Source organism: Chelmon rostratus, chromosome 6 (genome assembly GCF_017976325.1).
Source record: "Chelmon rostratus isolate fCheRos1 chromosome 6, fCheRos1.pri, whole genome shotgun sequence".
NCBI lineage: Eukaryota > Metazoa > Chordata > Actinopteri > Chaetodontiformes > Chaetodontidae > Chelmon > Chelmon rostratus.
Genome location: NC_055663.1, coordinates 15,266,309 through 15,291,376, shown reverse-complemented (window position 1 = coordinate 15,291,376; position 25,068 = coordinate 15,266,309). Strand labels below are relative to the sequence as shown.

General features: G+C 41.8%; 2 protein-coding genes across 7 annotated transcripts in view; one reads left to right on the top strand and one right to left on the bottom strand.

Annotated features, from left to right (window-relative positions):
• mef2aa (myocyte enhancer factor 2aa) overlaps positions 1–25,068 on the bottom strand; it is a 66,012-nt gene that overhangs the window by 25,147 nt on the left and 15,797 nt on the right. For all 6 annotated transcript variants that reach the window (XM_041938170.1, XM_041938172.1, XM_041938174.1 and 3 more), the window contains exons 2-3: positions 18,523–18,737; positions 7,198–7,401 (exon numbers count right to left, since the gene is read on the bottom strand). In XM_041938170.1, the coding sequence (XP_041794104.1) occupies positions 7,198–7,401; positions 18,523–18,576 (258 nt within the window). In that variant the 5' untranslated portion in view covers positions 18,577–18,737. The remainder of the gene's footprint in view (positions 1–7,197; positions 7,402–18,522; positions 18,738–25,068) is intronic.
• Positions 9,346–11,480, top strand: LOC121607407 (piggyBac transposable element-derived protein 4-like). Its single transcript, XM_041938168.1, has 2 exons — positions 9,346–10,738; positions 10,845–11,480. The coding sequence occupies exons 1-2, from the start codon at positions 9,464–9,466 to the stop codon at positions 11,283–11,285; spliced, it is 1,716 nt and encodes a 571-aa protein (XP_041794102.1). The 5' UTR covers positions 9,346–9,463; the 3' UTR covers positions 11,286–11,480.

Genomic DNA, 25,068 nt, shown 5'->3' with positions numbered 1-25,068 from the left:
ATAATTAGAAGCACACAAGAGCCACAGAGACAAAAACTCTGAGTGTCTGCACACAAAAACCTTCAGAAATACATGAAACCACATTAAGACTACCAACTTTCCCTGCCCTCAAGTGTAATTATGCAAACTGCAGCTCAAACCCTACAATGATATTATGAGTGAATTCCCATATTTATCCAGCCAATATCATGGACTTCCACTCATTTGATACAAGAAATCTAGTGCACAGCTCAGCACAAACACTGGATCTGTGAAAATACAATAATGTATCAGCTCTCCACAACCATGAAAATGAAAGTTTATCCAGCTATTTACAGTAAAACTACACATAAATGGTCTCATACTGCACAGCTAATGTACTGTAACTGGTGTTATTAGCTGACTTGGGATAACCTTTCAAGTAATTTTTCACCAAAAAACTTTAAAGCTGCTTCACTTTGCTACATGAGTTTGAGCCCATTAACTACAAATTATGTACTGTTGACCTTACATTACAGCTTAGTTTAATGAACTTCCATTCATTTCTTACATTAATTACTTACATGGAGTGATAACACACAGAGAATTTAATATTGTTTAATGTATATAACATGACTGCACTCACTTCGATTGTTGCGTTGTTTTGTCGTAATGTGGTTGCAAGACCAGAAGAACAGAACAAACTAACAAATTACTTAACCCTATTTTCCTTTTTTTAGAACATACATTTAATTTTACTTCTTTTTTTTTTACTGATTTAAAACACTTATTTCTGTATTCCATAAGGCAGAGAATATAATTTTAGATTATTTAAATTTAATAATTTAAATGTAATAACATGCAGTGGGCTGTACATGTGTACCCCTCTGTTCTGGTGGTATTGTGGCGTTACCACAGTGTTGTCTGTTTGGTGCCCCTTGAAGGGGTCCTCTGAACTTTGTTTTAAATCTTAACTAAAACACTGAGTGAACTTATTTTGAAATAAATGAGTCAGTCACAGTATAAACATCCCTGATTTCAAAAAAGTTGGGATTTTTGTAAAACATAAATAAAAACAGAATGCAGTCATTTGCAAACAAACTTTGTTTACTGACAACAGTTCTACAAAGTGTTCCTGAGTCCATGTAGTGACATCCTTTATACAGTCATGTGTTCACAAAGTGGTGAACCTCACTCCTTCCTCGCTTGTGAACAACTGAGCCTTTCCAGGATGTTCCTTTCAAACCCAATCATGATACTATCACCTGTTACCAATCAACCTGTTTACCTGTGGAATGTTCCAAACAGGTGTTTTTGGAGCGTTCCACAACTTTCCCAGTCTTTTGTTGCTCCTGTCCCAACTGGTTTGAAACATGTTGCTGCATCAAATTCAGAATAAGCAGATATTTACAAAAATCAATGACATTGATGAGGTCAAACATTTAACACATTGTCTTGTACTGTTTTCAGTTTAGTATATGTCAAATAGGATTAGCAAATTATCACACTCTGTGTATTTATGTTTTACACAGTGTCCCGGCTTTACTGGAATCAGGGTTATAAGTTGCAGAATACATCAGACGTAGAACTGTGTCCTGTTTTGAATTAGAACTGGCAGGTCTTTTTTTTTTTTCAGTGATGGTTGGTTCCACTGAGCTACAGTCTACAAACTACTGAAAAATGGAAAGAAAACAGAAATCTGTTGCCCAGATGTGTTAAGGCAGAGAGACTTTTTTCTGTGAATCTTACCGTGTGTTTTCATTGGCAGAATGAAACTAGACACTAACTTCTAGTTTGCTGTTTGGAATTAACTGAATAATTTATTTTCTTTTGGGATTTAACCAGACATCTACTCTCTGTGTTTGGGTTAGTGACAGTAACAGAGAGATTAGTCTAGTGTGGTGATTTATATCATCATCTAAGAAAAATATGTAAACTCACAGTAGAGCAGCTACAAGTGAACAGATGTTATTATACAATATGGCATATTAGTACTCAGAAGTTGGGTATGCCACAAGGTTTAACCAAGCAAAACCACCAGTTACTGTATGAATATTTTAAGGTGATTCTGCAGTCCTGTATTTCCAGCTCATTTTAACTTATTAAACTGTACGACATACATATGTTCTAAGTCCGGTCAGATCTTATTTTTTATGATTCAGTAGGCAGAATTTGGCAACTTAGAATTCTAATTAAGCAATCAAGTCACGAAGTTAACATATTCTCACTAAAATGTTATGTTTATGATTTGCATTTCCATGATGTCATCCTCTTTTAACTTTTCTTACTTTGGATAATATATCTGACAGCAGTGGAGTGTTGCATAATACCACCAGCTATAACGTAAGATGTATTAGCATGTATTATTGGATTGTATCAGTTTGTGTTTTCCTCATTATTATATGATCAATGTGTTGGAAAGTTTTATACTAAATATCCAAATACTCTACTGCCTCCACAGCTATACTAGCTAATCATATTGCATTAGAGAAGATGGTAGTAGTGACAGTTTTCCTGTGTGCCAGCCAGAGCCTCATTTGACCATCCTGTTATGTTTTTGTGTCACAATTATAAATACACACCGAGGACAATCTGCCTCTGCTACTCTGAGCAGTCTCACCAGTGTGCTTTGATATTGGAGGATTTGTGCTTACTGTTAAAACAAACACAAACAAGCCGCACACCACAATATCCTCGACAGACTTCAGAGTTGAAAGTGTTCGGATCTACTAAATATTTGCATGGCTGAAGCTCATCTCACACGGGAATATTTGATCAGAAAATCTGCTGATGGAGAATCAGACGCAGATTTAAAATGCAAATTGTGTTTCTGTTCATGTGAAGCCGCTGTATCACAGTGGGAACGCCAAAAAAGCAAAAGAGGTGAAAAAAAGTCATGATTACACATTCAGAACCACACAACGTGTTCAAAACGTAATTTTCTCAACTAGTAAGTTGTAGTTTATAGGTTTTTGTAGTTCTAATCTGAGGAATATCACCTTCAGATTCTAATGTGCCCTTTTAGGTGCCAACTTGGAAGCACTTAGCTGTGTCAGAGAAAGGGAAAATTAAAAAAAAAACTGTTAAAAGATAAAATGACAACTTTTTCAATGATAATTCTGACTGTCTAAAGTGAGATCCTTCTTTGATTAAAATAAAATTCCATTATTCTTTTCCTCTAATCAAATAAAGAATCAGATTTGTTGAGTGAGGGTTTTGGACACTTTTCTGTTCCTTTTTTTTCCTCCCTCATGCTCTTTCATCTCTCTTCCTACCCCGACACCCTCTCCGCCGCCTCCCCCATCCGCTCCCCATTTCCAGTGAGCCACCAGCAGGAGGATAATTGATCAATCATGCTAATTGAAGAGTCTGGACAGCTAGCCCACCATAGCAGATGTGCCAATTTGCATTCATTAAGATAGAAATGAGTCTTAATCACTGCTCAGCCTTTGATTGACAACATAAACATCCCCTGTTTGAAGCTCCCAGTGCCCGTTCAGCCCAAAGCACTATATGGGATTCATTCCATATTATACTGGTAATAAAATTCATTTTTCTTTGAGCTGTAAGTCAATGGAAATGCACTCTTGGAGCACAGCAGCTTAATGCAGTGATTGCCTCATGGGTAAAAAAAAAGATATATGGGACATGATGACAAATTGAACTCTTAGTTGTGATTGAATAATTTGCTTTTGTTACCGTAAAATCTGCAAAGGCCAGTCGTGAAATTCACAAACAAAATAGTAAATCGGTGTGATTCTGATGAAAACACAGGGCCTGACATTCAGTAATGGTCAAAATTTACATATCTTATAATACGATTAATACAGCTCCATTTATAACAACAGCTGATAGAGATCATGAAATAAAACCTAATGGAAATGACTTGATAAATTTATGCTCATTTCCTCCCACTGTAGCGGTCTTGTGAGGGGGGGGCGTTCCTTCATAAATAGAGGGGAATTGTCTGTTTTTCCCAAGTCACATTAACAATGGCCATCCCTCTTTATTAGGAGCAAGATAAGCAGAATTTACTTATGAATGATCTCAGGTTGTTTACTCTCTCAAATCATCGGGGTAAAAGACCTTTGTAAAGAAAGAGCTGTGAAAAGTCAACACTTTGCATATGGTGCAGCCCAGTTATTCAAACAACTACAAAGCGCTGGTATTTGACTAAAATTACATTCTCCAATTGGGTTAAACCATATTCACAGCCCTGATTTTACAGGATTACCATTAAGCGTTGACTTAATGTTGCTTCCGTGCGAGTGCAAACCAGATTAATCCTAACGTATACTATATACCTAAATTGTAAAGAATTGATCAAAGAGAGGACAGATAAACGCTAAATGAAGCCTGTGAAGTTACAATCTGATTTCAAGGTTTCTTCTGGAGACACAGTGATCGTTGTGTGTGCTGGAGAACGGTGTGAGGTTATAGTGGAGCATGAGCAAAATCTCATTAGCTCCACCAGCGGAGAGGGGAGGAAGAGTAAATATTATTAGATTAATCTAATGACTAACTGCAGCATTTTCATTTGTGGCATAAAGAGAATTCAATACGAAGCACAATGGGGACAACACTATAAAACCTTCAGTCATGAATACTCTGCTTGGTTCACAATAACACAACCATATTAAATAGCACATTTATTATGCACGTTACTCTTCTGGATTAGAAAAGGATAAAGATGCAGCAAATTAAATCCTCAAGACATTTTTTACTGTAATCATGCTGTTTTTTTTCACACACCGGGGAAACAAGAGTGTTGTGGTTCTTTATTGCATATACGATTTTAAGAAAACAAATTGTTTTTTTCACTTTAAGTAAATAAGAACACCTTAAAAAGTCTAACAGTGCAAATCCACCTTCACACTGTTCAGAAATGTTTAAAAATGAGGGAGGCTTTGTGCGACACACACAGGTGAATGCATAAAAAGAGAGATTTCATACAACAGTTCACCTGTCGCCTGGAGCGTTGGTAAGGTTAAGACCATCAACACATGCGCACACACACACCAACACACACATAGAAGGAAAATCTGAGCCTACTGCTCTGCTTTGGATTACGAGCCAAGTTTGAGACAAAGTCCACAGCCCTCCACTGGGTTATCAAACTGTGGCCCAGGCATGCATCCATCTGTGGAAAACATGGAGACTGTTCTCCCACACTGCACAGCTCAGCCTTTATCTACAGATGGTACTACTGAGCAGGAATGTGACCTTTGATTTAGTTTCCCTCACGGAACGAGCATCTCAATGAACACTGGGAGTGGGTTTTTCTGCCCTCCCAAACCGGACAGATGAGCACATGATTGTTTGCATGGCAAAGATTGGTTTAACACAATTTAAAAACTTAGATAAGTGTCCAGTGTAAGTGTCCTCATGTGAGGCCCATTTCACTGGATACATGGAGGGAGGGGTGGATTCTTCCCATCAGTAAAAATGCATCAGCTTCTCCATGTAGAGTACAAAGATCTGTACGGCTGTAGAGAAGCAGGCAGTCGGGAAAACTGTTCAGATCCTAAATTCTAATCAAATCATATCTTCATCAAGATTATGAACCACCTCCGACACCAGCTCTCAGGCCAAGTGAATAGAGGGGTTGTGTGGTGATGCTCTGAAGTGGACTGGGTTGGTTACTTCTGCTCTGCTTCTTCATTTCTGAACCTTGACCACATAGCCAGCAGGCAGAGGGGGATTTGTGCATATCTGCAAAGATGCTGGCCCGAGTGAGCGGGGACAACAGTGGCTTGTTCTTGCCTTTTGTGCAGTGGGGCAGCTTCCTTGAGAGTAGCCAGAAGGGCTGAGTGGGAAAACTGCATGGCACCACTGCTGCTACATTATGCACAATGTACACTCCAATTACACCATGCTGTCAACATAAACACACATCGGCAGACCACAGATATATGTGATATAACAGCCTGAGGTGAATAACCTCATAATGATTCTGAGAACGGGGTGCTGTTGTGTTTGCTAGTTTAAAATAAGACGGCTTCCAGAGTCACGGCAAAAACAAATTTGTGGTGACCGTTACGTAAGTAAGGAATGTGTCCATGTATTTTTTATGCAGGTGAGCCCCTGCTCTGCTCTGAGGGCCCCTGATGGAGGAGTGACTGCACGAGTCTACTGGATGCAAGAGCACTCTTCTGCAGCTCTGCCAAGCAGGTAATTCACAAGCAGCAGCAGCATGAATAAAAGATAATGGGCCACAGCTGACTCCTTTATGCTGCATGTAATTTCGCTAATTCCTCCAAGTGAAAGTCTTTTCCAAAGCTGGGATTCTTGAAATTTTTCAATCTCGCCCATCTTAATGTTCCTTAATTGGGCTGCAGTAATAAAAAATGGTGTTTTAGTGGGCAGGTGGCAGTAAAAGTATTGCGATGCAGCAGTCTACGTTATCTAATAAACAAGTATCTCGGAGCAGAAGAAGCTAGTCTCAGTGCATTTCAGATAACAGCTATAAAAACAAGCCGGCAACTTTTCTACTAGCAGTGCCATGATTTTATCAATAGGCATTAGCATACATTGTATATGCTTTCATTTACTCACAACAAAGATACCAGCCTCTTAAAGCAGATCTTGAATAAGCTGAGAAACCACACGTGTGCCAGTGAAAGATGTTTGGAACAGGACGTGTTCCTAATCATTCTCATTTACTTTGGCTTTTCCACTTTTGGCTGACAGTTTTGTATACTGGCATAACAAGTGGCTTACTCTTCCGCTGGTCGCCGGGCACGCAGGAGCTGCCAGGAAACCAAGTGCTTGTTGAGTTTTATAGAGCAGTATGGAATGTACTAAACACTTTATTTTCACTGCAGCAATAGCCGAGCTGATGGCCTGTGATGAGGAGCAGCCAGAGAAATGAGCCCTACAGGTACAATATCTACGGGAAACAGAGTCAGCCTTGGTGGTCAGCAGCTACTGTGTGCAGAGATAGGTTTTCATGTCAGTTGATGGGCACAAGAGAACTGGACTTATCAGGGAGTGCAGACCTCCTGTGTCATATCTGAATGGTGACTACAAGGAAACTGTTACTTGTTCCTCACTCTGGTGTGTTAGCCTTAGAACATAAAGATGTCAAACAATAAATGTATTTTATAGCTTGAATCCACTAAATCTGATTAATCTGAACACGAGTTTTGCGCAACAAATCATAAAAAAGAGAAAATGTTTGATCGCAGTGAACCACAAAGAAGTTTTCCCTCACAAAGTAAGGAGGCGGCACTCACTCACCTCTACAATGTCCGAGTTGGTTCTGCTCTCATGGGGTTCGTTGTACTCTGTGTATTTCAGCAACACTTTGTCCATGTCTGTGCTGGCATACTGGAACAGTTTGTTAGAGCTGTTGAAAATGATGAGGGCTATCTCACAGTCGCATAGTACGCTCAGCTCGTAGGCCTTTTTCATCAGGCCAAACTTCCTCTTTGTGAAGGTAACCTGAGGAACACACAGAAAAATAAAAAAAAAACGTCCATTACCGAGGAGAAGTGTTTCGGCAAATTAAAAACAAATACTCATTAATTGGTATTCTTAGTTTTATGATTGGATTCATTCTGCTGCTGTAATAACATATGGGCAACATACAAATACTATAGTTGATGGAGTTGGATGTAATTTTAACTATGTTATATACTGTCAGCTAGAGCAAAACGTCATATTCTACAAAACAGTACAGGTACCCAAAAACTTATCTTAAGAACAGTAATGGAGTAAATGTTCTTCCACCACTGACAATTATGGTGGCAACCTGCAACCTGCTCTGGGTAACACTGCAGAGCTGCTTTATGCTGAAAATGTGCTTTTTAGCATGTGTATAAAATGCTTTACCCTAAACTAAAGAGTTCTGTTAAGTTCGAAAAGCCATGCAACTGAAAAAGAAACACTCTCATCTGGAGAGTGCAATGCAGGCTAAGCCAGGAAAATAACAGTATTAACAGTCTCATTACATCACAACAATGTTACCATAACCAAGGTGACAGATAACAAGATCAGTCCTCCTTTAGGAATGATTGCAATGACATAGTGCATGTCTGAAATGTCTAGTTATCAGGACAGAGGTCAGGGTTAGAGGCACAAGTCAGCGAGCTGAGTCAGAGCTTTGGCAACAACAGGGGTCCATACATTACTGTAGCCCCTGACTCCATATACGGAAAGCTATCTCTGTAGTGCAGCATAAGCCTTGTAACATGAGCCCTCAGATGGGACTTCGGGTCATACATCACTCCAATGGTAACGCAACCCTCTCTGCAAAGTGACTTTATGTCCTGTATCTCTGCAGCTCTGTCTCTGTGGTTGCCTCTGACCCACACACACATGTCATTATGTTACACCACCTCTTAACGGTATGCTACAGTCATTTCTCAAGCTGAAAACATCACTCACAAGGAGGGAGGACAGACATGCAGCTGTTTTCTGCTTCGGTTTTGTAATGGCTGTTTGCAGAAAATAGCTTAAAAAATTGTATATTTGAAATCACGGCATCAGAGTTGTGCTTTTCTTCACCGCTCGTGTCTTGTTAAATGTGCCTTGTACAACGTGGCTCGCGAATGTGCTAGTAAAAGCTGCGCTGAGAGCCACAGAGGAGTGCATGTGTCTGTATTCTCCATCAGTTTCACTGACCTACTAAGAGAGGAGTTGAGCAGATGAGCTGGCTTTGTTCAACTTTAATTGGTCACAGCTTGCGGCTATACCCTCATTTTAACTGGTATAATGCAGTATAATCCTATGTGTTGCATGGTGTCGATGTAACCGCTGAGGCAGTGGGGTCACTCCAACTGTGATAAATGAATTTCAAATCTCCCACACTACAGGTAATTACACGGGACCATTATTCCTGCTCCAGACATGGAGGAGCCTGTCCTCGTGTCATTTTCTATTCAGTGCGTCTATGTTAGTCGAGCTCATGTGACAAACCAAATTCTGAAATGACATTTCTTGAAATGACAAGGTTTAACCCTCCTGTTGTCTTCGGGTCAATTTTGACCCGTTTTCAAGTGTTTGCATATCATAACTATGGTTTTCTTTTATATAATTGCTTGAAAATGACATGGATGGTTCCATACTATGCTCTTTGCAAGTAAAATTAATTATGACTATATTCTTTGAATTATGTGTGTTTTATTAAAATTTATAGCATCTGTGGTCTTCCCGGGTCAAATTTGACCCGGCCACAATAAGTGGTATAATGGATCATACTATTGTGCTTTCCAGTACAATAACCACACACACATGCGCACACACACAGACACACACACACACACACACACACAACACACACACACACACAACACAACACACACACACACACACACACAAAGTTACTAATTTGTAAACTTGATTCCATGACAACTTTTGATGCACCACACACTTTGATGTGCCACACGCTTCAAAGCAACAGGTGTTACTACTTTGCATTATGCCTCCAAATAATGCAATCATCACACCTTTGATATGCCTCAGCTCCCTCAGAGCATTTCACATTTCATTTTGAGACAGCACCATGAAGAGGAGCTACAACTTAGCACAGGCTCTTGAGCTCATTTGGAGCCCTGTCGAGGAGGAGATAGATGAGGAAGAACCTGCAGAAGAAGAGGAAGAAGTGTCAGAGGAAGAGAACATCACTGAAAATGATGAAGATTATGCTCCAACTGACGAGGAGGAATCATCTGATGAAGAGGAACCTGCTGACACTGAAAATCATTTCCAATCCAAAAATGGAAATGTAGTCTGGTCCTCCATTCCTCCAACTGACCGAAGGCGTATGTTGGGTGCAGAGAGGGAGAGAAGTCCCAGAGGGCCAACAAGGTATGCTATTTCTCGTGCTGATAGCATAAAGTCTACATTTCACTTGTTTATGTCAGAAGAAATTGAAGAGGTGGTACTACAAATGACGAATAAGGAGGGGCGTCGTGTGTATGGTGACAAGTGGGACGAGATGGACAAAACTCAGCTAGAAGGATATTTGGGTCTTCTTATTCTTGCTGGCGTCTACAAGTCCAGTAAAGAGAGTACGTTTAGCCTATGGCATGCTCAATCTGGGAGGGCAATTTTTCGTGCCACCATGCCACTGAAGACATTTCACATCCTCTCAAGGGTAATTCGTTTTGATGATCGTGACACCAGACCAACACGCCGTGCAAGAGACAAACTTGCTGCCATCCGAGAGGTGTGGGATAAGTGGTTGTGTCGCCTGCCGCTCATGTACAATCCTGGTACTGATGTAACAGTGGATGAGCGCCTGGTCCCATTCAGAGGTCGCTGTGCTTTCAAGCAATACATGCCAAGTAAACCAGGAAAATACGGCATCAAAATCTGGGTAGCCTGCGATGCCCAGACCAGCTACGCCTGGAACATGCAAATGTACACAGGCAAACCTGTGGATGGCCAGCCGGAGAAAAATCAGGGCCAGCGGGTAGTTCTCGAGGTGACGGAGGGTCTTCGGGGACACACCATCACCTGCGATAACTTTTTCACCTCCTATGCCCTTGGCCAGGAGCTGCTGAAGAGGAAGATGGCCATGGTGGGAACAGTGAGGAAGAACAGACCAGAGCTTCCCCCTGTACTGCTGGCGACAAGAGAGAGGGAAAAGTTCTCTTCCCAGTTTGTGTTTACTGACACGCATGCTCTGGTCTCCTACTGCCCCAAAAAGAGAAGGAATGTGCTTCTCATGAGCACTCTGCATCGGGACACTGCAGTTAGCTCCATGGAGGACAAAAAGCCCCAGATCGTCCTTGACTACAACAAGAACAAGGGGGGAGTCGACAACCTCGACAAGGTATTGAACTTTTTTCATGTAATATTTATTGATATTCATACAAAGCTTGTGTAAATAAGCAAATAATAAATTTTGAATGATTTGTTGTTTATTACTTTTGCTGCAGGTCACCAGTGTATACAGCTGCAAACGGATGACAGCCCGTTGGCCCCTGGTGGTTTTCTATAATATGCTTGACGTGTCTGCATACAACTCCTTCATCCTGTGGAGAGAGATCAACCCAACCTGGAATCAGGGGAAGTGCCACAAGAGGAGGCTGTTCCTCGAGGAGCTTGGGAGAGAACTTGTGACACCACTCATTAATCGACGCCAGGTACTTCCCCGCACACCAGCCTCTGCCAGCTTGGTAATGGAAGTCCAGCAGGGTGCAATGACCACTGCAGCAGCTCCCCCTCACAAAGCTGCTCCTCCTCTTCCATCACCCGCAAGGAAGAGGTGCCGATTCTGCGTGGGTGACAAGAAAACGAGCACCACGTGCCACAAGTGCGGTGTATATATTTGCAAAAGACATTGCATCATGACCATACACTGCCATTCGTGCAAATAGGAACACACACACACACACACACACACACACACACACACACACAGACACACAGTTTTTCTCTGTTTATATGAAGTTCATAATAGTTTTAGAAATAAATGTTGTACTTGATTTCATGATTTTGATGTGCCCCTACCTACATGTTGACACACACACACTGACACACACATGCACACGCACGCACACACACACACACAGTTTCTGTGATTATATGAATTTCAAAATAATTTTGGAAATAAATGTTATACTTTTGAAATCACATTTGTTTGTTATTTGTATCAGTCAGTTTTGACCTGGGAATGTCCTGGCTAATGTTTGACATATACCAGTGAGTGATTATCCAAAATAACCTTTTTTTTTTTTACTTGAAAACATAATACAATAATATAATATAATTTCATGTACATGTGGTATATTGTCCATAATTAAAAGTATAGTGAAGTATAATAAAAGGAATAAGAAGTGTAAAAAAAAAGTTAAAAATTTGTGGTTATGAGTTAGACTGAAATTGGCTAAAAATATGGAACACAGAATTGTGTGATTATTTTATAATTTATGCTTCATAAACAGTCAAACCACACCGGGTCAATTTTGACCCGGGAGGACAACAGGTGTGACTATTTGCTGCAATTAAAAAAAATTACATTGTTTCAAAACACTATCCTGACTAAACTTTGACATATACCAGTCTGTGATAATACATCAACTTATGTGCCTCAGAACATAACTATATTCAAAATAGTTCAGTATTTCTGCTTTTTTTTAACTCAAAAATGACGTATAATTTTATGTAAATGAGGACTATTATACCATATAATACAAAAATGAATGTAAAATTTGTGGTAATTGGTTGGAAATAAGTTGACTAAAAAGGTGCAACACAGAAATGTGTGATCATTTTATGCTTCATGCTTTATAAACAGTCAAACCACACCGGGTCAATTTTGACCCGGGAGGACAACAGGTGTGACTATTTGCTGCCATTAAAATATTTTACATTATTTCAAAACAGTGTCCTGACTAAACTTTGACATATGCCAGTCTGTGATAATACATCAATTTATGTGCCTCAAATCATAACCATAGTCAAAATAATCAGAATTTCTGCTGTTTTTTTTTATCAAAAATGAAGCGTAATTTTTTATAAATTACATCTATTATATCAAACATTACAAAAATAAGTGTAAAATATATGTTGATGTGTTGGAAACAAGTTGACTAAAAAGGTTCAACACAGAATTTGATGATTATTTTATACTTCATGCTTTACAAGCAGTCAAACCAGACCGGGTCAATTTTGACCCGGGAAGACAAAAGGTGCATAGTAAATGGGAAGACAATACGAGGGTTAAATACAGGAGAAGCTGAATCAAATGACATGTTTCCTTTCAATTCACAGAAACATAAAGCCTTTGAGTGAGTTTGGTGGCGCAGAAAAAGCATTGTGTGGTTTTGTGCGTGTCATTCTGATGATTTTCTCAAGGTGGATCGCTGCATGGATGCATTCAAGGGGCCATGATTTGACCAGTCTCAGGTCCCCTTTCTACCCACTTGGGGCACCTGCAGTTCTAAGCAGACGACACTAGTCTCTGACTCAGCGCCAGGGCTGCCCACTCGCTACTTTGCCTGTGCGAATATTTGTTTGTTTGCCTAACCAACTGGAAAGCAGGGGCTGGGATGTGGGAAAATGATTAACAAATTGTATGCTCTTTAGCAGATGAATGTGGCTGTTAAGCCATGGAGATGTCACCTTTCAGCAGGAAGCCCAGGATGAGACGCTGAGCGAGGACTTTGTTCCACCTGGATGCATGGCAGAGTGCTGAGTGCAGGGCTGCTGACCCAGGCACCGCTTCATTTCAACCTCGGCAGCAGCACTGAGACTTGGTCCTTGCCCCAGCCCCAGACACAGTACCTCTACAAAAGCCAGCTGCTGCTCACACAGCCATTAAAGGTGACGGCCACATTACTCTTCTGTACTTACACAGTTACCTTTAATAGGGAGAGAAGGAGGCTGTTTTGTACAATTTTGCCCTATTTTCCTCCTTTTGCTAGAATATGTAAGACGTCTGGCTTAATTTGATAAGTCATGACAAAGAGCTGCTCCAAACAGCTACAAACATAACTTCCCTCCACCCCCATCTTCTCTGGGGTGACTGGTGAGACAGTGGAAAACCACAGACATCCTTGAGGTCAAGTGGGAGGTTCACTGGCAGAGCTTTCCTATGGTTCACCAAGTCAAAGACACCCACAGCGACACTCAATGTGGTTTTAAAAATGTGAGTCGCTCCTATAGTAAGATGTGGTACACATGTAGTCTACCTCCCTGACTAATTCATGTATTTCACAATGACAGGATTAGCCTCAGTATTGTAAAGCTGTGTTCTACAGCCGTACCGGTGCATCTTACAGCTGTCCTGAGAAATGAAATGCCAGGGCAAAAGAGACTGGAGGCCACATTTAAACTTCCAATAAACTGGAGTGATTCCAACTTTCTCTGCTTCTGATAAGGTCATTATAACAGCTCACACAATACCAGGCAGATCAGTGACTATACTAGCATTTCATTTAGACGGCGCCTGGCTGAAAACCCTGACCTTTTAAGAAGCTCTCACAATGTCGAGATGAGGTGGTAATTCGGATCTCAGTTCACACTTTCCAACTCCTTCCCAAGTGTCCCACCACCATTACCTGTTTTTGCTGAGCTTCAATTGAGCTTGGTAATTCAGATCTTTTTTATACTTTGGGTATGAGTTTTACATGCAACCTAACAAAAGGCTCTAAAAAGTGTATTGCAAGCTGCACATTGCAAGATGTTTGCAAGACGCGTGAGACAGTGTAGATTCACTGTATTTTCCAATTAAATTCTGAAGTGGTTACTGAAACTGAAACTAAAGGGAACATTACAAAAGTTTCAAATAAACAGCAAGAAGTAAATTGGCCTTCTGGTAAAACAGGACTTACTAGTTTCAGTAGCTAAAACATGCTGAGCAATGTGAACAGACGTCTTTTAAAATGATAACCTGTGCCAAGCCATTTCTGTAAAACTGTAAAATGGCATGAGACAAACGCATCTAAAATCAATATAATGAGCATATGTGCTTGTCAACTGTGCTTTTAATGCAAGTTGCAGTGCAGTGAAGTTAATACAGTTTTTGCTTTATTCTTTTCATTTGCCACAAGAGAGACCCTGCCACAGAAAATTGTATTGTATAGAACAACATATGCTCCAACAAACCCCAACACACACATCCACACAGAGTTGACGTGTCAATCATAGGGTCTATCAATGTCTGTCCTCAGGCAGAGGTGACAAGATGACAAACAAGACATCTGGGACTCAGAGTGCAGCTGTGACTGGGGCATGGCAGGAGATGCTTGAGTCACTAACACCTTCAGAGGGGTGAGGAGCTGGCGGACTTATTAGAACCTCATGTCACCTCTGACGGCGCCCGTGGCAGACATGAGAGTGGTTTTGAGAGTCACAGAGGTCTGGCACCAGCTGGCAGAGTGACCCAGGCCCTGTGGCTGCTGCCCTGGCTATGCAGCGCTAGAGTGTGCGGGCCTGGGAGACAGGCCAGGGCCACCGCGACTGTCTGCCTGTATCAGCTCTCGCTGGGAGAAAGGACAGCCCCAGGATCCCCATGTGGACAACTGAGGGCGCAAAGGCCTCGTCCACTGGGTGGGATTGACCTTGAAACCTACAGTAGCTGTGACTGATCCTGTTTAGTGAAGAGAGTGACATGCTAGTTAACGAAATGTAGGTAGGTTTCCTAGAAATATTTCTAATCAATAAGGAGAATGATCCAGTTTAGGGACAGTTGGCTTGCTCAATTTGTTGCAATTGTCAAAAGTGACAGTGCTGTAAATAATTCTTCATCATGTAGGAGTGTGAGCATTTTAGTGATGCATAACAAGGCACCCTGTCTGTGACACTTGACAGCAAAAATATGATCACCATCACCCATCTGCATGTTTTGCTGCTTCAGCGCAGTTTTATGGAAACTACATATCATCGCGAACAATGATAATATATGCACTGGCTGTCACATTTACCAGGGTTCCTCTGTTCTGTCCATGGTCTATCAACAAACTCTTTACCTGTCAAAAAAATAATGACGACCACTCAGAACTTCAGGAATGGGTGAAGGCTGAAAAGTGGGAAGTAGGCACTGTGTTGCTCCCTGGAGAGAACGTGTGTGAGAGAGAGAGAGCTGCACTGTGCCTACAGGCATCTGAAGTGCAAGAGCAAAATCCAAAATGAGCCACAGCAAGGGCAGGCAACCCTCCACCCAGCAGCAAAATCATCAAACTTTTAATGACTTGGGCAATTACCCCCAGTGAGCCCGCTTAATGGCATCCAGAGGACGTCACTGCTCACTAGGCTACACCAACCTCTTCCCTACACTAACTTGCAAGACTAATGTGTATCGTTGTTTCTACACCAACCCCCCCATCCGTAGATCCACACGCACCAAGAAAGACACCTGCTCTGAGAAGCAGGTGAAAGACCCTGAAAATGCTAATTGAGTGCCACTGGCTCTGCCGTTGTCATTCTGCACAGTTCACGAGTTCCGAACCTGTCGAGTCTAAACAGATACTCAAGGCCAAAGTTTGCTGGTCCATACGATTTCACTGTTAGGTGCTGCATGTTTGGGGATGCTAGACAGAGATGATGAAAATGTGAGCAATAGATAATACTGTATGTTAAACGTGTGTGACTATCTGCGACTCAAAGGCTAATAATTGCTGTGAATACTGTAAATGAGGAGACTCAAGCACGGAGGTGCGGTTGTCTGGCTGTTACATAGCATTCACTTGCAATCAGTGTGTCAGTCTGGCTGATGACTGTGTCCCTGTGCTATTGGACCATCACTTATGCGGGGCATGGCTCAGGAACGGGCTCTTTACCATCCTACAGGATGCATGACGGGACCTCTGATAACCTCATGTCTCAGTCTGTACACCTCCATAACACCACACAGCAGAAACAACACACTTTCGTGTGAACATAAAGCTGCACAAAAAGGTCTGACTTACACATGACGCATGAAACAACTGTACAATATTTTCATTTTTAGCTTATCTTGCTCATCACTTTTACACAATACACTTCATTACTCTGAATTAATATGAATTATTGTCATTATAGACTGTAGGTAATGACTTGAAGCAAAATGTAAAAAAAAATATCAGCAAAGTTCACTGCCTGTCTCAACTCTGCACTCACAATTCCTGATAGATTGTGCAATTACAGACCCTTTCAGCCTTTGCCACACTCTATATTATAAATCCTGAAAGGTTAACAGCCCTCCTAAAGCATTTGCAGTGATAATGCAAGGGAGCTCCCGTTGTCCCCACACAACATCCCGTACAGCAATACTATCTAATTAGCCCACTTAAGAACTTCTTTCATTTTAATGCTATGAGTATGGATAGCTAGCAGCAGAGCGGCGTAGATAAAGATTCAAATTGTCTCCCGACAATGGGGACCGTATGTTAATGGCTATTCCCCTGGTTAGGAGCACGCCCCAGGGAAATGGCACTGTGCGCTTCATGGCCCAGGAAAAAAAAAAAGGAGAGAAAGATACACGCGCATACATCACTTTATACCAAAGCTTTATTTCAGCATGGCGGTCTATTGTCATAGCAGATTCTCTGCTGAGCCAGCTAAAACCAACTAAATGCGAGCTGAAGTGTCTGCATTCTGCTGATAAACTTTCCCACAAATTACACAGTGAGACATTTAAAATCTGATGCAAACAGTCAACTCGGGGAGACACATTAATAATGAGCAACGTCTCTCTCCGCAGCTCCGCTTTTTTGTCGTCTGAAGGGTCAACTTGCTCACCTAGCGAACAGTTGACAACCTGTTTTCATGTAATTTTCTCTCTTTTTTCCCTGATGTCACAGGTCACTGCATACAGTGTAGATACCAGCAATGAGCAAGGGGTGATTTCTCTCCTGCCCTCCTGTTTGGATCCCACCCAGAGCCAGGTGTTATACCGATAATTGGCCCGCAGTGTGGATTTTAGTTTTGCACTTGGCTGAACTGCTAGCCTCACAGTAACACACAGACACAGTCAGAGTACCGATTGGCTAGTACCATATCATGTTAACACCCTCAGGAGTGGAGGCACTACTGCGCTTCCATTTTATTTCTGTGTGCACAGCAAAACGTTGCTCCACCTGTGAAGGCATGCAAATGATATTTTGAGGAGGTGTTAACGAGATGCGTTCTATTTTGCTATGGGAAACCTAGGCATCTTCTTTAATTGGTATAATTTGTCAAAAACTGTGCTCATGCTTGCTCGACTTAAAGCAAAGGAAGCATAGCTAAAAAAGAAATGGACCCAGCCTTCCTGCTATAGATATCCAAGGCTGTTATTCTTGTTTCAAACAGACCCAGGCTGTTTTGTACAGTGTTTTGCTGTTTAGGAGTTTATATTTAACATGAGCAGACAGACTGAATTCCAGCTCTCTCCCTCTCTGCGGCTAGCTGGGACCAGTGTAGCCAAGGCAGAGAAGGGTGCTGTGTGTCCTGCTGACCCACCCTGCAAATGAGAGGGTGCTGTGGTGCAGTGGCTGCTCCTAATTACTACCAAACAGCTGCAAACACATCGGGCTACAGCGAAAGGGGCCCAGCCGTACTGCCAGGCCAGGGGACAAGCCCTACAGTGTGGGGAGGCCACAGGCGGCCCGCTGTGTTCCTCGTTACCCTCAGCTCACTCCCACGCCATGAGGCCCCTGCTACAGCCCAGCGCTCCTGCTGCCTCATCAACTTCTCTGGCTGAAATTGCAGGGTGGCAGGGGAATCATGTCTGTAAATACGACCGCACTGACAAAGAAATGTCATGGTCCCTGTTCAGCTGGCTGGGACTTTGGGGAGGGAGGTATGTCTGTTTAGATCCATGCACACCATGACAGCTGCTGAACTCTGGTCCAAGGCAGGAAGGAAAAAAGAAGAAGACTGTAACCTTCAGACAGGTACAGAGCGGACTGTTTTCTCAGACACAAAAGAAGGATACAGTAGCATCTTACAAAATAAGATAAGAAATGACCTAATATGACAAGAATAAACTGTAAAATAAACAGTCCATAGATAGATAGATAGATAGATAGATAGATAGATAGATAGATAGATAGATAGATAGATAGATAGATAGATAGATAGATAGATAGATAGATAGATAGATAGATAGATAGATAGATAGATAGATAGATAGAAAATTCTGACACTCACCTGCCTGTTCCTCTCATCCATGATCCTGGTTATCTGTATCTTCTTCCGCCCCATGGCTGCGTCCTTTCCGGTCTCTCTGACACCTCAACAATATCAGAAAAACAACACAATTTCTTCCTGCACTCTCTTAGCACATCGTGCAACAGTCGCTCTTCTTGTAGATGCTCTTTCTTCTTTTTCTTCGCAGTACGCTCTTCGACAGACCACACCACAACCTGCAAGAGGACAAACAGAGAAAGACAGAAAAACAGAGAAGGGGAGGGGGACATAAAGTTAACTTGGCACTCAACAGTGTCTCCTCAGGCACTTCAAAGCACCGGAGGGCTCTGTTTTCTGTTCTCAAGCACATTCAGAAAGCCTGAGGCCCACATGGCGTAAACGTTATCTCCTCTGCTGCCGCACTTGAGCCACAGCTGAAGTCAGTGAGAGACAGCTTCACACTTCCGGGACAGCAGCTATACAAGAATCAGTGACTAGTTGAATTGAACTGTCCATGATTAGACATGGCAGACATGGCAATAAGAGCTGGCGGCACACATTCTGAAAACTAATCACAATGACCAAAATACAATGGAACTGGTTGGATCCATTAATAATGAGTTATTTAATCATTCTAAAGGCTGATGCTTAATTGAAATTAATTGTAGTTTTGGGGGAAATATGTTTATTTGCTTTCTCGAGCATTACACGACAAGACTCATACTACTCTCATATCTGTCAGTTAAGTACAAGGCTACAGGCTTCAGACAAGAAGTATTCTTTATTAACCCTATAAAAACGAAAATGGTTGCTTTTACAGTTTTTGTATGAATTTGATATATTTCTGTCTGGAAAAAGAAATGCAGAATCTGTAGGCAGGGGTCAAGATTTTTGTATTGAAAACCTTTGTAGTACTAATGCAATCACTTTTGAACATGCTTTGGTTGTATGAAGGTTGCAGCTTTTTTTGGTTTATCTGCATTGATATGCAGATATTTGTGTATAGAGATTACCAAAATGCCATCAGAAAGCATCTCAAGATGCTAATCAAGTTGCTTTGTGCTAAGTTTTAAAATTTTTACCATACAGACTGGTATAAAGATTTTTTTTCAAAGCAAATTAGTGTATTTCCCAAAATGTCAAAATGTTGCTGTAATTGCTGTCTCTGTTATGTTATGTGTTTTACAAAGCTGTGTTCACCTTAATAGAAGAAGTCTGTCTACCTCCCCCCTCCTGCAGAGACAGAACATTTACTTACTCTTCCTGAGCTGACCCACCCTGATGCCAGATTTGCTCTTAAGATGATTAAGTGAGCACCCAGTTTGGGGTTGACAAGAGTTGAAATCTCCTGGGCTGGAGGAGAAGCCATGGGGGCTAAGGAGGGTGTGGGTATATTCCCACATGAGACTGTAACCTGGCCAGTGGTTCAGACTGCACTGCTCCCCAGGGAACATCTAACTCTGTCCTGTCTCTGCTTCTCTACAAGAAGAGCTATAGCCCCCTCCCTGGAGGCGCATCCATCACTTACATCCAGCAAATAGAAAATGTCTAAACAACTCTATTTCCCCTATGAGTACAAATGTAGAAAGGTTAACAACTCAGGCCATTAGATGCAGTCAGCAGTTGTGAGGCGAGGAAGCCAGGGGCCGAATTGGCAGCGAAAACGAAAATGACCAGTTCCAGTGGCACACAGTCATTATGGGTTACAGATGGACTGGCATTATGGTGTCTGGCTGTCTGAATCGGGGCTCCACTGTAGGCAAACTTGACTGAGATCACCTCGCTAACTACCCACGCATGGCCGTCTGAGCCAGGAAAGTAACCGCCTGAACCCCCACAAAGAATTTCCCCAAACCACATCACAACAGGCCAGGAGAGATGATGCTCTTGTTCATTCACCATTTCACACACACACACATACACACACACACACACACTGAGTAGTGTTGAAATTAGAAGTCGTGGTGGTGAGCTCTCCCAAAAACAAACCTGAGCCATCAAAAAAGCAATCATAGTGCAATTTTTTAAAAATAAGTGAATTTCATAACCATTTACTGTGTTTTTATAATACTTGAATTGTGAGGTATGCTGGTAGTTCACAGTGTGTTTAAAATGTTAATATTATGACAGAAATTTTGATTTTTCCAGTGGTTTAGATTTTTCTTTCATTTGGGGTAGTGGGTCAGATTTCAGGATCTACATGTGAATGTGATGTTGGTTAGAGGAGTTTATCTCAGATGGATTTAGACCCAGATGATAGCGTTACACACCGGCGATAGACACTTCATCAACATCAATAAGAACAATATCCAACAGAATGCATTTCAATTAAATGCATTGAATGCAAACCACCACATAAGCACATAACAAATATGACCTGGCTCATAAACAGCCTATCATACCCCTTGCTACAATGGAGCATGTGACAAGCAATTAGCCAATCATTTAACAGGTGTGTGGTTTGGTTGCACCATCGACATTCCTACATGATCAGGCTTTTGGAGAAATGTTTCTGAGTGGTACGGCGGAAATAACGACCATGGAGGTTTTTTTTCAGTTACTGTCCTTGCGTCGATAAATGAACTGTCAACAGAGCGCCGATCCTGGACGAGCGTTGGGAATCGACTCAGTGCTGAGGCAACAAGTAGGCCCGTACACCTTACCTTTAGCCTGGCAGCCAAATGTCATCTCTCGAGATTCATATGTGCATGGGAGGCCCCAAACATGAAGGTTAGTAACCTAAGTAATAGCGTCAAGTTCCCAGGGTTGTGTTTGTTCTGACATATACGTCCACATAAAATTATCAATAATTATGGATATTGACTAAAATGAAATATTTTTTCCTGATGCATTTTAAAATATATGGCCCAGCCCTGGGTGGATATATGTGTAATCCTCGTCCGACGCTACTTTGAATAACAGATTATGTTATTTGACAGCATATGTGAATGTGCTCCTCCATGTAACATGAGTGCAAGTTGTGTGTCCCATCCAAAATAACACTCTGCTCCTCAGAAAGGCCGCAGTCTTGCTCGTCTTATAAAAGTCCAGTGAAACTGTACATCAGAGGGAGTCAAGACACTCTCACATAGACACGCATGCGCACATCTTTTCCTCTCTTTATACAGACGAGCTGTCACAACAGGACAGTTCAGGTCTAGGGGCATAATAGACTGTGTCATGACATTTCTCTTACACAGATATGAAATGACAAGCTGAGAGGGCCTTCAGACTGCAGGTGTGCCGCTCTCCCAACTTAGTGTCCACATTCATCAAAAGTTAGTCGATAGCTAAAACATCTTCAAAACAACTTCATCTTCAGGATTTGAATAATCACTCTAATCTAATGCTGCGGTTGATCATATCTCAACATACTTCACTGTAGATCAAACAACATAAGTTCAATCTCCAGAACTAAGTGGGAAATTTTCAGCTGGCAGAACTACTGAGATAGACATGTCAGAAGATGGTCAGATTATAAAGGAGAACAATGTCTGTACTCTAGCTCAGTACATGTTTGTGCCTGGCGCTGACTTTTGTTGAGTGTTAGAAGAACGACACAGAGTATCTGTTTATGGCCTAAATCATGTGCTCTTTGTGTGTGTGTGTGTGTGTGTGTGTGTGTGTGTGTAAGAAGCGGACACGAAGAGATAAACATAAAAAGAGAAAAGGAAAGGGGACAAACTGAGCCTGGAAGCAGGAGCAGGACAACGCCAGGCTATGAGGCCACCTCAATAAACATGTACAACCACATGGTTGATACGGGTGTACTCGATGTAAACAGGAAGCCTACAGCATAAGTCGCACATCAATAAGTTATATAGAGAATTCTGCAAATAATGACGGGTCATCAACCAGACGTCACACATTGAAAACAGCTTTCTGTTCTGCTTCATTCATTCACACTAACATGCTTCAAGACACCACTGATGCTTCCTGCATGTGCTGCACTGATATTTTCCAACACTAGATTTTTTTTGGGCCCTTTTTGTCAGGAGGTTGCATAGATAGGATACATTATATCACATGCTTCACAAGAACAAGGACTGATGTTACAGCTTATTAACAATGAACCCTCACTGGAGTTTAAAAAAACACTATTTGATGGGCTACATGGTCTAACAGGTCAGTTTTGGTCTGGGAAAACAGGCGGTGCACCATGTAATTATACTTAGGGAAGCGTTTTCCATGTGGACACACAGAGGACAGTGAGTGCAGCATCAGAACTGAACATCTCTGCTCACAGCAGCTTAGAGCTATTTGTAAGGTCTGTACCTGTTCTCAACTCCAGTAATCCTACAGCACAAACTGTGACCACTACATCTAAAATAATTGTAATGTTACAGTTTTATAAACATTTAAACAACATGAGCAAAATATGTACAAGCCTGAAAAGCGTGTTGATGGACAGTATAAACTTGATGAATTCTACACAGAGAAATTCGGCACATTGTACAAAGCAGCACATTGTACAAAAGCATCTCATCACACACTCTTTTAAAAGACCTTGATATGATACACCTGCTCCACTTTGATATAAACCAGTCCAGCACTTCTGAAAGTTGCTTACCAAACATTTGTAACACATAAATCAATGTGCAGAGAATATGTCGCCATAGGAACGACCACATCAGCTTGACATAAAGTCAATATGACATGTCTAACAGAACGAGTCTGTGCCTTACTGTACCTTCTGTTGAACAGACATGCAGTTTTGGCATATGCAGTATCTATAAAAGCAACTAAGCATTACAGTGGTTTCTGACCAGAGCCGCTTTGATCCTCTGTGACGAGGTGCAAGGCTGGTCAAGTGACAGGAGGGCCAGTGAGGACCATGGAGACACCAGGAGGCTTGGTGACAGGCCTGGCCCTTTCACAATCAATAAAACATGCTCAATTCCCAGTGTAATTACTGGATCCAGCACGGCCGCCTCCCTCTCCGCTTGCAAGCCTGTGTTCACTCCACACAAAGTTGAGGCATTACTCCCTCAACTGTTGTCCTATATAAGAAGCTAACTGAATTACATAGTAGATTTATGTTGCAGGGTTTACCTAACGAACAAATCGAGGCCAGTGCTATTCTGTGCGTTCGTGATATGATTAAACTAAATCTACTCCAATCTTTTTTGGTCTATGTCTCAAATGTTCAAATAAAATCTAACATATTAAAGGTTATTTCAAAATTCATCCTGTCTGGCTTGTTAAGAAACACCCACTATGTACCTCCACTTCTGTGAAGGTGATGGACAGCAGCCAAAGTCTTGAGCATAGCCGTGACAGTTGTGCTTCCTGTGCAAGCAGCGTTAGCCTCGGTATCCTACCACAGGCCGTGGGCAGACAAGACTCAACTTCCTGCCCCTCCACTTCCTGTTATTGAGGACCCTTCTACATGTTCTCTGCGGGGGAGTCAGACGGAGCTGGGGAGAGACGGGGAGGCGGAAGAAAGGGAGGGACCACCTCAGGGACACCCTTCCCCTCTGATCCTTCCCCTTATTACTGTCCTGACTGTAAGTCCGAGACTAAACAACAACAGAAGCTCATCTCTTGTGGCTTCACTCTGTGTGCTTATTATGTTTACTGGAAGGATCATTACACGGGCTGGACGACGTGCACACGCTGCTCTCAGCCACTCACTTTACAATTAGTAGGCAGAGACCTTTCCTTGTTATTCAAACACTCCACGGGTTACATAAGAATGAATCACAGCTCTCACAACACCAGTCAATATACATTGAAACAACACGATTATGACAGAACTACATTTCTGAGAGGATCAGGGCTGATGCCAATATGGCTCCGGTTTCTATACGTACGGTATCTACGTATGGTGCCTCGTTTCAGTGCCACTTAAATTTCTGACTTGTCTGATGAAATAGTTGCACTGTGGTGCTCAGACGCTGCAGCAGAAGCTACACCTGTCACTGCTAGTTAACAATACACTCTGATGGCAGCACTCGCTCTACACTGATCTAGCAGCAGGTAGCCTAACCAGCTAATAGCTATCCGAAAAATGGTTAAAATGCCTGAGACAATCTAATTGGTGCATGCGAGAAATGTTAAAAAAACAATGGGCTGAAGGGGGGACCACTGAAAATTTAATGAGGCATCTGGCGACACAAGGGATACACATCAGCCGACAGTGTGGACGTCACTGACCATGGGGACGGGGAGACCACTGATGATGGCAACCTTTCCTCAGGTCAGTAATGTATTACTGATTGCAAATATTGCATTTAAAAAGCACTAACGAATAGGGTTGGCCGACTGGACGGATATATTGGCTATCAGCGATTGGCTGAGTTGTGTTTTTTTGGGCAATTTTTGACTTCTTATTTCATGGTCTACCTCTGAAAAGGCCAACAGCACGGTTTGAATGAAGTGTGTTTTATGATGAGTTAACTTGGCAATTAAGCTGCGTTAGTCTTTAGTGAAAGACAGATTCAGAAGCATACAGCTGTATTTTTCTGTTTAATAAGGAAAATATGTGTAAGAGTATTTCAAAGTTTGAAGTTTGACATTGGAGTATTTTGCTGTTTAATATTGCAACTGTTACTTAGCTTTAAATTA

Coding starts and splice junctions, on each gene's coding strand:
- LOC121607407 (XM_041938168.1), top strand. CDS start 9,464: ATGAAGAGGAGCTACAACTTAGCACAGGCTCTTGAGCTCATTTGGAGC. Junction 10,739..10,844: donor GAGTCGACAACCTCGACAAG/GTATTGAACTTT, acceptor CTTTTGCTGCAG/GTCACCAGTGTATACAGCTG.